This window comes from Plectropomus leopardus, chromosome 11 (genome assembly GCF_026936395.1).
Source record: "Plectropomus leopardus strain MGB_pleo_1.0 chromosome 11, ASM2693639v1, whole genome shotgun sequence".
NCBI classification, from domain to species: Eukaryota; Metazoa; Chordata; class Actinopteri; order Perciformes; family Serranidae; genus Plectropomus; species Plectropomus leopardus.
The window spans coordinates 8,267,849-8,281,996 of record NC_142186.1 but is presented as its reverse complement, the minus strand read 5'-3'; the positions used below and the strand labels follow the sequence as shown (position 1 = coordinate 8,281,996).

General features: G+C 38.0%; 2 protein-coding genes across 4 annotated transcripts in view; one reads left to right on the top strand and one right to left on the bottom strand.

Annotated features, from left to right (window-relative positions):
* Positions 1-4,427, bottom strand: part of ube3d (ubiquitin protein ligase E3D) — a 31,247-nt gene extending 26,820 nt beyond the window's left edge. The window contains exons 1-3 of the mRNA XM_042490481.2: positions 4,129-4,427; positions 795-1,006; positions 174-264 (exon numbers count right to left, since the gene is read on the bottom strand). Coding sequence (XP_042346415.2) covers positions 174-264; positions 795-1,006; positions 4,129-4,220 — 395 coding nt within the window. The 5' untranslated portion in view covers positions 4,221-4,427. The remainder of the gene's footprint in view (positions 1-173; positions 265-794; positions 1,007-4,128) is intronic.
* Positions 4,428-5,363: 936 nt separating this feature from the next.
* Positions 5,364-14,148, top strand: part of dop1a (DOP1 leucine zipper like protein A) — a 35,645-nt gene continuing 26,860 nt past the window's right edge. For all 3 annotated transcript variants that reach the window (XM_088083963.1, XM_042489228.2, XM_042489227.2), the window contains exons 1-7: positions 5,364-5,754; positions 7,834-8,029; positions 8,698-8,879; positions 9,717-9,887; positions 12,667-12,856; positions 13,283-13,381; positions 13,930-14,029. In XM_088083963.1, coding sequence (XP_087940089.1) covers positions 7,892-8,029; positions 8,698-8,879; positions 9,717-9,887; positions 12,667-12,856; positions 13,283-13,381; positions 13,930-14,029 — 880 coding nt within the window. In that variant the 5' untranslated portion in view covers positions 5,364-5,754; positions 7,834-7,891. The remainder of the gene's footprint in view (positions 5,755-7,833; positions 8,030-8,697; positions 8,880-9,716; positions 9,888-12,666; positions 12,857-13,282; positions 13,382-13,929; positions 14,030-14,148) is intronic.

Genomic DNA, 14,148 nt, shown 5'->3' with positions numbered 1-14,148 from the left:
TTTGATAACTGTGGACTCTGCTCCGGCTCCATCCATCAATTTTTCTTTGAAAGACTATCACTTCAACGGCTGGGTCACACCATCAATAAACACCCGCTCCTCTTCCTGTGAAGGAGGGTGTAAATAAAAACCCATTTCCAACTGATGCTCTTTCTCCTCCATGTGCTCCTCACCTGTCCTCGAGCAGCCTCGTCATGCAGCCCTGGCAGTAGAAGCAATAAGTCTCTTTTGCCCGGAGTGTCTCCATCATGCTGTCAGACGCCTCTGCGGAAGGCCAAAGGCAAACAGATAAATGAGGCAGCTTTGGTGAAAGGGTGGTAACCTTGTACTACAGAGCGCAAAATCGATAAAATACCGGGTGGTGAAGGTGGCTCAGATAGGGAGCAGGCAATCAATCTGATTCTGATTGGGTCTGTCAATGACTGTCCTCAGCTATAACTTATTCTCGCGCTCGACTTAAAAAATGCCAAAAAGATGGAGTTTGTGGATGTTATGCAATGACTCTGGGGTAAACTTTTGATGATGAGAGATCAAACCAAAACTTAAAGGGAGTATTCTCTGATGAAACCAAAACTTAAAGGGGGTATTCTCTGATGATCACTTGCTAGTTGGTCATTAGGGATCTTGAGAGCAGAATTTACACCATCACTGTCTCAGATGACCAACTCACTCAATCCAATTAATTCAAAATAGAAAGCAAGCTCTAAATAGCTACTAAAGACTTTGTTCTCGCTTTGGCACAGAGGAATCTAGCAAAGCAGAGGGAGGCTGCACGTGTCTTTTCATGATTGTACCTTCATTTGCGCTTTGCATGACGCTGATGCGCAATCTGAAATGCAGCTCCTCTCCGCAGGATTCTCCCGCAGGTGTTGGAACACAGGATCCCTGCTCGAAGGTGACTCCTGCCGGCAAACTCAAGCTTAAATGGCCTCTGGGGGTCCGGATGTTGAGAGAAGAATCTCCGCCTGTCACGACCACATCGGCAGGACTTTTGGCAACATCTTTCCTGAAGAGCAGATACGAGCAGATGCGTTCAACACACTGGTTTAAAAGTAACATAGAGAGATATGGAGATTGAAGAAATATGTTTATTCATTTCCTTGCCAAGAGTTAAATGATAAGATCAATATTCAAAGGTGGGACTAAGTCATTGTTTTGCAAGTCCCAAGTAAGTCTCAAGTCTTTGTATTCAATTCCAACACAAGTCTCAAGTCAAGACAAGTCCCCAGTCAATTCCCAAGTCTTAAACTTTGAGTTTTGAGCCCTAGAGAAGTCAGTAACAAACTTATGATATGTAAGAGTGCCAGTTGGAAAAAAAAATGATACAAAGATAATGTGGTTTGCTTACAACAATGATGCATTGGTCAACAGAAAACACTTTTATTACACTATTACACTATTATTATTATTATTATTATGTAAACAAACAAAGTGGTCCTGGTATCATTTTTCCAACTGGCACTCAGTAACATAAGTTTGGCATTGTTCTCCCCTGAGACTTGATTGGACGCAACAGATCAGGTCAAACAAAGTGGATCATCTGGGGACGCAGGTGACGATTTGCTGTGAAAAAATGACATTAATGTAAGGTGATTCAGGATTTGTAGCTCGCTTTTTGAATAATATATTTTTTAATGTCTGGGCTTAGGGGAAGGTATCAAGTATTTCAGGTCCAATAAAAGTCACGAGTTATTGGTGTTTAAGTCCAAGTCCAGTTGCAAGTCTTTTTTCATCAAATTTTGTGACTTGAGTCCAAAGCTCTTTAATACCTCTTATATCAGTGTGAAAATATTGCTTGGAGAAGATTTGCTTAGCTTAGCCTACAGACTGCAAACAGGGGGAAACACCTAGTCTGGCTGCATACTGTCACCATGAGTCTCCAGAGCTCCTGAGCAAGAAAAAGGTCCCACATATTACTTGTGCAAAACCACAGCTTGTTTCCTATACACTTTGGTTTTTGTGCGGATTAGACAAGCAATATATAACGTCTTAATATTTGACCTTTAGAGGTTCTGGCAGGCCAATTTTATCTTCAAACAGAGCCATCTGTTCCCCTTTTCCAGTCTTTATGTTAAGCTATGCTAGGTGGCTGCTGGCTGTAGCCTCATAGAGAACACACAAACGCTAGAATGGTATTGATCTTCTTATCTAACTCTTAGCAAGAAACTGAATAATCCAAAACATCAAACTGTTCATTTACCATTTCAGCAAACATTGTTGAGTGACAGATTAATGTTAGAGTAGCCTTTTGTTTTCCCTAAGAGCAACATTTATTCTCAGAAATAATGTCTTCTCAACTTAGGAGGCTGGATCATTTGATAATCTCTGTTCTTGATATTTAAAGCATAATAAGTGAACAACAGGCCAATTCTTGGCAACATCAAATCATACAGATATGGATTCAGGACGATCTGTAATAAGTCAAGGTGTCAATACAGTGATTAATGAGTCAGCATGATGTGCAGAGCATAGACTGTATATAAATCTGATCATATCATATATTTAAAACAGTCTGTGGTTCAGAACAAAATCTCTTGTTTTCTCTGTTAAATACTCTAAATGGAGAGATATAAAAATGACAGTTATATTTTCTACAGATCACTAAGCTAAAGAGCTGTTATAAATAATGCTACAACAATCATAAACAGCACCTCTGTCTCCTGCTGTGTGCTGCTGTCTCAGCTAAGGGAAGTAATGACTGCGTTCGTGAAGACCACCAGCTGACAGAAGCACTGTTTCAACAAAATAAAAACTGGATAGGGCTGCACTTTTTTATCAAGTTTTTCTACTTTTGTCATTATATCACTGGACACACTGCTTTTGTGCAGTCATTGATGCCTTTCATTTAGTGAGTAATGTTTAACTTTAACCCCATCACATAACTTTCAGCCGGATATTTTTGTACTTCTCCCTGAATAAGCTTTTCTCTGAAAATTCATCGAAGACCAGAGCTGATTTTACTGCCTGTCAAATCTCATTAACCCCATCTAGTGATGTTTTAGGTGTACTACATCCTTAGGTAAAAGTAGCAAAGTCACACTTTACTCAATCACTAGTAAAAGTCCTGCATTCACAATATTACTTAAGCAAATGTATATCAACAACAAAATGAACAAAATGCTAAAAGTACTCATTATGCAGAAGTGCCCCTGTAAATTTATATCAATATATTATAGGACCATTAGTGTGTGGGTGTACTTAAATATTGAGGTTTGTCAAACAACTTAATATACTGTTATGCAGTTTAATCTATAATAATGTATTATATTTTATAAACAAATCTTAAGTTTTGCCAGTAAAAACCTTAATTTGTAAAATAACTGCAATGGCTGTCAAATATATATCATGGAGTAAAAAGTACAAAATTTCCCTTTGAAATGCAAAAGTGTGATGTAGCAATCAATACAAATGTAAAAGTATACACACCTGAAGTTTAGTACTTAAGCAAACGCAAAATTTACTTTCCACTACTGATAAAAACTCTACTTGCAAAACCTCATTTCATAATGTAATTTGCAACTTTTATACATCATTGATCATACAATAAGCAAAGACCAAAATCAGGTCTCGTGTAAATTTTTTTTTTTACATTTGCATTTGCCACAGTTCTTGGGAGAAACACATATATATATTTGCCACCTTTTTGGGGGATCAAGATAGATACAAATCTCGAGTTCAAAACTTAACTTCACTGAGGGCATTTTATGGTGACAAGAGTCTTTGAGGATTAGGGGCAACATAAAAAATATGAATCTTGAGATCACAAGTATCCAACAGGTTATTAACGTTAAGTCCCATTTATTAAAAAACAACACAACAAAAAACAAAACATTCTGTGACACATATTTGTAATGGCTAACTCTGCAGTGTCCAACCAAAGAGCGGAAAATTACACATAAAGTAACCTAATGTTAGAGTTTTAAACATGACACAAATACAACAGAGACATAACGTTAGCATTTAACTATCGTTGACGTTACTCGTCTTGGTGCTGTTGAGAACTCAAGACTCACAAGTTAGCTAATGTCTTTAGCTAGCCTAGCTTAAACTGTAAACTTGCCAAGAAATAATAAACGCCACCTGTAAATGTTTAGCTCGCTAGCTTTCTCTCAGGATAATAAACGTTACCCGACAATAAGCAGTCCACTCTGGAGCCTTTTCCTCAGCTCTAAGAAGACTCCAACTCCATGTGTTTTGGCTGGCATCTCGAGGTCTGCCATTCAGGCAGAGAAATGTTCAGAATTTTCAGACACTAATCAAAACTCAGTGTGGCCGGGTGACGACTCTAGGTGTCGACATAAAATTCTGCGTAAGAAAACCCTAAAATCTCCGCTATCTTATTTAGAGTAACATTAGCTAGTAGAATCAGGAGGTTGGTATTTGACTGCAGCGTGAGGATACCGCCAGTGTCAAGTACACCACAGTAAGACGAGAATATCCGGTCAGACATTTCAAAATAAAAGAGGGTGAAACCGCCCACATGATGGTCTTGATAAAATGAAAAAACAATCTCTCTCTCTCTCTCTCGCTCTCTCTCTCTCAACAAAAATATTTATATCAACTCTTTAACTTTTTTTTAATGTTTGTTTTTTCTTCCCTTTAAAAAAATTGATTTTTTTTTCTTTTTTAACAGATACTTTTGAGGTTATTAAGTGTTTGTTGTGTTTGTTTTTTTTCAAATATTTTTCAGCATTTGGTACTTTTAGGTTTAATAGTTCATGTACTTTTTCCTGATAATACTTGTTTACTTTTACTAAACAAACATTTGTATGAAAAGTGTTCTATAAGTTAAGTTTGATTTGATTTGATTTGATTTGATTTTCAATGAAAGGCTTTAACTTATAACAGACCATTTTCATAGTGTCATAGGCTATTGGTACGTGTACCAAAGTAAAGGATCTGCACACTTCTTCCACCACTGCTCATAACCATGAGTGAATGAAATTAAATTAATGAAACTAAATTATAGGAAAAACGAATTTGTTACAGTGTTGTTTTCTTGTTTGTTGTCATTATTTTGTGCAAGCGCATTTGAATGTGCTATTTCTAAGAAAGAAATGAAAGACACATAATTTAAAGAGTTAAATCATTGCATAATTTCAATAATATTATACAAAATAATAACATATGCCAGACATGGGGATGCTCAGTGCTAAATGCAATATTAAAGTTTCAAACGTGGTATATACACACATGCACACACACACACACACACACACACACACACACACACACACACACACACACACACACACACATATTTTTTTTCATAGCTTTTATATTGAAGGAGAAGCACAACATTTCCGACAGTCTTCTTTGTGACTGTTGTGTGGCTGACGCAGCTGAGAGGCGGAAGACGTCCATGCGGAAGAGCGGAGCAGTTGGACCGCGATGGTTGGACGTACAGCTAATCTGCAGTGCAGTCTGGGAGCTGTCAATCGTATCGCTTTGTATCTTTGGCACTGGAAGCTACTGATACGCTCATCACTGTTTATTTACACACTGCGGGACACTACGAAGAGGAATAAGAATATGTAGAATATAGTAACCCATTGTCTGCCTCCAAAGCCTTCTTTTCAAGGGACCTGACTCTCATGAGCGGGTGACATCGGAGCCGGGCCCTGCATCATTATTAAACAACCTGCTACTAACGTTAGCCAGCCTGCTAGTCTTATTATTGACGCTGTCAGCCGTTTTTACTCAGCGAACCGGGCACATGATTGAATGACAGTTGCTGGCCTGTATCCTAAAACGGTAAGTTTTTATTAAACTTTATTTTTTTAATCGCTACTAAGTGTCATGAACGTTAGCTGCAGTCACCTCACCTAGCTAGTGACAAGGTAGCTGTTAGCTAACGGTACTGTCTCAGTCCCCCTCTCACACAGACATAATAACGCCAATAACGCATTTCTGAGTAGTTTTTAAATGTTCCTTAGCTAAAATGTGTTTGTATATATTTTTGTTATGTGTACGTTAACATATGCAGCGTCTGTAGTAGGGACGGCAGGTGTGCGTACCTGCTTTACAGTTAGTACACTGTGTTGTTGACACAGCCATACTCGCCTTACTGAGCGCAAAACTGCTAGCTGCCACAAGCTAGTTTCTCACACACAACGTTACATTTTCTGAAATTTAATATAGTTTCAACTACAAGGCTTCCATAGTCACTCTGCTGTTGAGTAAGCATACAGTCTTCCTTTTAAACGATCTCAAAAACATTAGACTACGTCAATATCTGCTGTAGACACTTTCCCCGGCAGACATTTTGCCTGTTACAGCAGAAAAAGCACAGGTGCGACCAATAACATTAATTAGTAATGAGGTGGCTGCAGTGTGCTTGATGGTTCACTGATGGTTACCTGGGACATTTGAATCGGCACCGAGTCATCATCAATGTTATTTATACCACCTTTACTGCTGTGACAAGTCCAAATGTCTATCATGAAATGTCTATTGCCTTTCTTAGTGGACAAAGCTCACTATAAAAATGTCACTTCCTTTTTTAAATTTAAATCAGTTTCAGCCTCTCATATATTTTGATGCCTATACAGTCTAAAGAGCACATACCATTGTAATAAATTGTTGGTACAGGAATTTATTCTAAAATTGATTATTCCATTTCAGATATTCCCTCCACACTAGAAAGACAAGGCTGTGTGAGAAAAAAATAATGGCATGTTGATCAGAATATTCCAATTTTAATATCAGAGCTAGATCGATAAAATAACCAACCCAGTGTATATTTGTGGATATTAGCCTATGTAATAGGTTTATATGTCGAGCAGTACATTTTTTTCTCCATTCTTTATTTACACAGCAGAGTGTAACAACAATCCAGTATAGAATTTAACATATATAAACAAAACAATAACAAAAAACAAGAGGGATATTACATGTTGCATGGATATAACAACATCACTGTGCGCTAACAACAGCCTGATTCATGGTGAGACTTTTAGGACTGCCTCATGATGTGGAACACCAATCAGACTCATCCCGCTCCTGTTCAACAGCTGCAGGAAATCTGTTGCCTGGAGCGCTTTTCCTTTTACTTGTACAATAATTGTGTTCCTGAAAGACTGCATTGTAGGAGTGGCAGCAGAGGCACTGTGTGGAACAGTGAGTCTTCTTCTGTAAACTTTGCCGAATTTTTTCAAGCCATTCTATGATTTAGCACGTCAGTCATATTTCTTCATTTCCACCCATGTAAAACAGATTATCAATCAGGGTTCCCGCAGATTCCTAATAAGTCTGAAAGGCATTGAATTGAGTTATCTAAAATGAAGGCTTTAATTGGTATAAACATGATTTGAATTAATCTTTCAAAAGAATTAAAAATGCCCAGACAGAGGAAGTAGAATTTAATTAATCTTTTTTTTTTCTTTCTGACATTTTGTTGTGAATTTCTCAAAAGAATTGGTAATACCTACTTTTTTGTGAAATAATTTGATAAATTCTTCTTTTTCATGATGGGAATCCAAGCAGTGGAATCTCACACAGTGTGAGAATCTCAATTGCCAAGAAAGCCAGAAGTTTCCACTTATGTTGGTAAACCCGTTAGATACTTTAATGGTAATATAATGTTCATTGTCTTCCATATGTTTCACTCTAAAAAGTTTTTTTTCCCAACATATGACATAGATTATTAATTTTTTCACTGGACAACAAAAACAAAGATCATGTTTTATGTTACAGTAAACATCAGGGCAAAATTAAATTGCCCTTCTTCAATGTTGGTTATTAGAAAATTGGTCTTAAACTTAATTCCACTGTGTATTATTGATCTACTCGTACTCATCTTCTGCTTTTTCCTCTGCTTGTTTTTCCTTGCAGGTGTGATGTACATATGTGTGCCTGGAGTTTTACATTAGTGTAATAACCACCCAGGAGAATGAATGCAGAGGAAGTGGAGCTGCTCAGTGACTCCAAGTACAGGAACTATGTGGCAGCAGTGGACAAAGCCCTCAAGAACTTTGAGTACTCCAGTGAGTGGGCAGACCTCATCTCTGCACTGGGCAAACTCAACAAGGTAATGATCTCAGTTGGGGCACTACATAACATACACAGCATTAGATCTCAAGAATGCAAAGACAGACTTACACGTACAACATACAAATACATACAGATTGTACGAACATAACCTAAATATGTGGAACAAGTTACAAGAGGTGTTGAAGTTAGACAGGTATGTGTCAGTAGAGCATTTTAAGTGTATGTTAGATAATATTGTTACTGTGCAGTGCTCCTGCAGTGGTTAATTCACAGACATGATTGTTATTTATTGTTTTTATTTTCAATTTTTTTTCTGTTTTTGTTAAGTATTTGTCACCAAAGGCAGATTTGTTTGCTGTTAAACTTTTTTTAAAAACTGTTTTTATTGCTGTTCACATCTTTTTACAGACATTTCTGCGAGTTATTTGTTTTTTGTTGTCATAATATTGTGATTGTTATTACATGTTATATAGCCTTTTTAACCTGCTATTGTGAATTTCAGGGCATTCCTGTGAAAGAGCTTAATGCTCAGTCAATTTTCCCTGAATAAACAATGATGTCGTGATGATGATACAACTAAATCATGTGTCAATATTTTAAACACATTACATCTAATCTGCTCTAGTGTCAGTGACATAGATTAAAGTTCTGGTTTTTACACTGTTGCATGCATGCCTCATGCACCATTTTCACATCCTGTCCCAGGTTTTGCAAAACAATGCAAAGTACCAAGTGGTTCCCAAGAAGCTGACGATTGGCAAACGACTGGCCCAATGCCTCCACCCTGCCCTGCCCAGCGGGGTCCACCGCAAAGCCTTGGAGACGTACGAGATCATCTTCAAGATCATTGGACCCAAGAGGCTGGCCAAAGACCTCTTTCTTTACAGGTAACATACAGTACCACTCACAGTAGGGTTGCAGCAATATACTGGTTATAATTATAACCAGTATACATATGTATGTATGTATGTATGTACCTATACCTATGTACCTCATTAGACTAAATTCACTGTTTTCTGCATCTTTTCTAATGAAAACACACACACACACACACACACACACACTCACACTCACACACTCACTCACTCACTCGTCATTTACATTTGTATAGCTCACACCATTGTCATTTACATGTGAAAACTTAACGCAGTCCTAGGGGCTGGGGGGTGACTCTCACCTTGATACTGCTAGTCTATGTCAATTCCTGGCAGTTTCAGGCAGTTATCAGTGCTGACTGTAAATTCCTGTCAAGAGCTGCTAACTTGAACTTCCACAGCAATTTACAGTGACGATGACTGCCGAAAATCCCTCTGTTATGCAGTTTAAGATAGACCGTGATATGAAAGCTGACAATTTTCATACCATGTACATTTGTTTACCTATGATATTGAAAAAATGCAATTGGATGGAGATTGTCACCTTTATTTGCATTATTTTCAAAAGGAAGACTTATTTTTATACATATTTCTGTTTAAATATGCTTTATAGTCTTACTTATAATGGTAAAACTTTTTCAAACGTTTTCATTCCTTTAAGGGTTATTCTGACTGATTATGATAATAATTCTGTAACACCGTGATACAGTGAAACTGCGATATTTTCTGAGATGGTTATCATATCGTGAAAATCTCATACCGTTGCAACCCTAACTCACAGTGGCCATTACTTTGCTCGATGTAAGCATCAAGTCTTGACATCACTCATGTATCTCTTTCTCATTGCAGCTCCGGGCTCTTCCCTTTACTCTCCAATGCCGCTATGTCTGTGAAGCCCGTGCTCCTGGGGCTCTATGAGACCTACTACCTTCCTCTAGGAAAGACTCTGAAACCAGGCCTACAGGGACTACTGACGGGGGTGCTGCCTGGTCTGGAGGAGGGCTCTGAATATTACGACAGGTGAGAAGAGCAGGAATGGAAAGACAAACCACTTTTAATGTGCACATGCAGGCATCGGAACAGGCCATTAGGAGAAAGCCTTTTATAGCATAATGTGGAAGGGAATTGATTTCAGATTATATGAATGATACATGAGATATATGAGTCATTGCAGGATTCATCTTTCAAACTCAAGACACAGCCCAAGACCTCTGTCTCATCAACAAAACCCTGTCAGTTTTACAATCAGTGGTTTGATCCCAGGAAATACTTGCAGATATGTTTCTGCAGTGGTTACATTTATTATCAGGGCTGCGCGATATATCTATATTATATCGATTTTGTGATATTAGACTAGATATTGAGTTTTTAGATATTGTAAGCATTGTCTTTTACTGGTTTTAAAGGCTGCATTACAGTTAAGTGATTTAATTTTCTGAACTTACCAGGCTGTTCTAACTTATTTTATTTGTCTTTACCCACCCAGACATTCTATCCACATTACTGATGATTGTTTATCAAAAATCTCACTATTTACATATTTTGTGAAATCACCATTAGTCAAGCTTACAATATCGATATTGAGGGTTTTTTTTTTTTTAGGAAAAATGGTGATAGTTGATTTTCTTAATATCACCTGACCCTATTTATTATCTTAAGAAATTGCATATTAAAATATCCATTCAGTATCTAATTCTCTTTCTTTTTAGTTGTCATAAACTTTATATATTTTGACATTTGTTTAAAAGTCCCAGAGGTTGTACACCTGTGGCTGGTTTCCCAGATTTAAGCCTGGTGGTAATAAAAGAATTCAGTGAAGCTATTCATTGGAAAACAGGTTAGGTTTAGTTGTAGAACAACGTAAAGCCAACTGTCCAGATAGTTCTGCAAAGGAGAATACATGATTTATCAATAAATGCATTTACCTTATGATATGTTTAGGTACCTACCGTGATTACGCTCAAAGGCCCTAGAGGGCGCTGTAGTCACAGCTTAAACCTCAATGACATAATTGGCCTAGAGGTGGACTGCATCATTGGGTGTCTTCATGCCAGATGTAATCAGTGTTTTTAGTAACGCCTGCACTCTTCCTGGTGTGACGTTAACATGTCAGCTTGTTAAAAAGGTCAACACATATTCTGTCATCCTGTTTTTCATTTAGATTCATACTATATATGTTAGCATTTTAGTACTTGTATATCAGATATGCAGTTTTTTACAGTCTTCCTTTGACGTCATTTTGCCATTGTCAAATTGCAGAGTTTAACTGGAGATTGCATAAGTTTTACTACCTTCTGATGCCGTTTCCTGTTACTGTTTCAATAATTTCCACACAGAGGGCATCTGAGTTTCTTCATGTTTTTAAGCTGCAATAGGATTGTAAAAATCCACCCATCTTACCTGTCGAAATAACAATTTTGTGCCGTCTGGTTTAACTGAGAATTCACGATACAAATAGTATTTTGAGAGTATTTTGTCTAGATAGTTACAAGATATCTTAAAAATTGCAAACTAAAGCTTCACAGTGAGATTTAAATGGTCTCATAAACAACAGTGGGTAAATGATAAAGCTTAGCAGCACTGACTGATGTCTCTCTCTGTCTCTCTGTCTCTGTCTCTGTCTCTCTCTCTCTCTCTCTCTCTCTCTCTCTCTTTCACTCTCACTCTCTCTCTGTCTCTCTCTCAAAATTCAATTCAAAGTTGCTTTGTTGGCATGACCACTGCAAAAATTACTGCTGCCAAAGCATTACATATTACATTAACATTGCAAAATAATATATCAGTAAAATAAAAACAATATTTAATAAGATGAATATGCTATTAGTTAATTACAACTGTTAATCAACAAAATTCATATCAGATAACAGTAATAGTAATTATTAAGATATATAGAAAATAATTTTTGTGACATCTGTAAACATGTTCTCCTGCCAGCTGTGCTGTAGAGCTTTCTTCTTCGTGAAGTAATTCAAAAGAGTCTTTCTTTTGGGAGGGTTAAAGAGTCTGGGATTTTTTTGGTGAAGTTTTTCAAAGTAGTCATCTGTAATTTCTTTGTATTTTGTAGATTTGGTAAAAATGAATTTCAGTTTCAACTTCTCCAATTTTGCAATGGGAACAATTTTTTTCCGATCCTTCCAGCCATCTCTGTATCTCTCTTTCTTTCTCTTCCTGGTGCTTTTAATATTTTTTTCTCACTCACAGATGAGTATAGATGAGTGTGCTGTGTGATGTTACATCAGCCAAGGAGATATAAAACTCCTGCAACTATTGCATCTCAGTAAATATTATAATATATGTGATTTTGCATCAAAACCAATTGTGGCCCTTAGACAGAAATAAACTATATGATTAACAAAATATAGGTTAATCATGCAAGATCACTTTGGATTTATTTTCATACTCTGTAGGCGAATCTAGTGTGACTTCATAAACACACAGTAATTAAGCGAAGTAACGGTTACCTAACACCTAATATTTCCAACAAGGTAGCAGACACGGTCACACCAAAGAAACATGAAGTCTACAGCCAGGGCTTCCACATTTATGAGCAGTGGAAAGTTGAATACTTTTTCACTTAACGATAAAGCAGTTGTGTTTGTCTTATATGTATGTATGTGGTTCTGTTTAATTCACTGCTTGACAATTCACTATTTAGATCATTACATGAAAGCCATAAGAACTGACTGCCTCCATCTGGAAAAGGCTGTAATACACCATTTTTAAGAGTGGATGGAGCTGCGTGCAAGCTGTGTACATAATAATAAACATGTTCACTGTGTGCTCTCTGTGTTTTTCATAGAACCAACACCCTGTTGGAGAAGGTGGCTGCAGCAGTGGAGCAGTCTGCCTTCTACAGTGCCTTGTGGGGCAGCATCCTGACCAGCCCTGCTGTGCGTCTCCCCGGGGTGTCCTTTGTTCTGCTGCACCTCAATCGCAAGCTCTCCATGGAGGACCAGCTCTACGTCATGGGCAGTGACATCGAGCTCATGGTACATGACTGCACACTACATAAAAACATCCTGTCTAAAAAATACTTAATGCCATGATTAGAAGCCCCTGAGTTTAAGATAAGCTTTGCACAGCTGACAGTTTAACCCTTTAACACCTGGTTAGACATCAGTTTTCTTGTGCTGAATTCAGATTTGTTTCACAATAATTTTAATCTATTGAAACCCAAAAAAATTGGTTTCATTTCTTTCAAAAACACAGGAAAGACATAATTAGCAACTTGGCAAGAAATGTCCCGCAAACTATAATCCAAACACATGTCAAAGTGCATTGACATCTCTAGTCACCTTGGAAAAGGGGGTAAAATATTATGGAAAATTAAAGACAATTCATTGCTAAAAATGTGTGGGAACCGTTTTTAATGGACATAGGCAAGTTCAGTAATAGTGTGTCTCCGTTCTCACAAGGTGGAGGCGGTCAGTACCTCAGTCCAGGACTCAAGTGTGTTGGTGCAAAGGAGCACCCTGGATCTGATCCTCTTCTGCTTCCCCTTCCATATGAGCCAGGTAAGGAGAGCTGTGTGACTGAAGTGTGGCTGTGACTCCAGGCCTCTGTGTGAACTGCAGTATGGTAATGGTGCGTGTGTGTCTCACAGTCAGGATTAGACCACAGTATGTAACTGGCTGATGGTGATTTGTAAAGCTATTCATATATTGGCTAGTCTGAGTATTTGCATTGCTATTGTGATGTTTCAGATGCGTGTGTCTTTTTCTCTTTGTGCATTTTCACATGCATGTGTGTGACCATGATGAGGCCACAGTAGTGACTCATGTTGGCTGCTTGTTAAATCCTTCATCTCACAACATTTCTGGGCCTGTCAGGGCCGGGACACAGCTCTTATCTGACATCTGCAGTGTGTGTGTGTGTGTGTGCATGCATGTGTGCGTGCGTGTGTGCGTGCGTGCGCATGTATGTGTGTTTGTGTGTGTGTGTGTGTGTGTGTGTGTGTGTGTGTGTGTGTGTGTGTGTGTTCATATGTATGTATGTGTGTGAAAGGGAGAGAGGAACTGTCACAAATGTTCTGGTCTGTTCCGGTCTGTTCTGTTGTGTTCAGGCAACTCGCCCTGACATGATCCGGATCCTGTCAGCAGCTTTGCATGTGGTTTTGAGAAGAGACATGTCCCTCAACCGCAGACTCTACGCCTGGCTGCTGGGTGCGATATACACACACAGACACAGTCCTGATATTCAGATAAACCAGAGTTCCCACTCATCATGTTATATCTAGAATATTGTAGAATTTAGACAATTTAAATGGCTGTTTTAATTATAA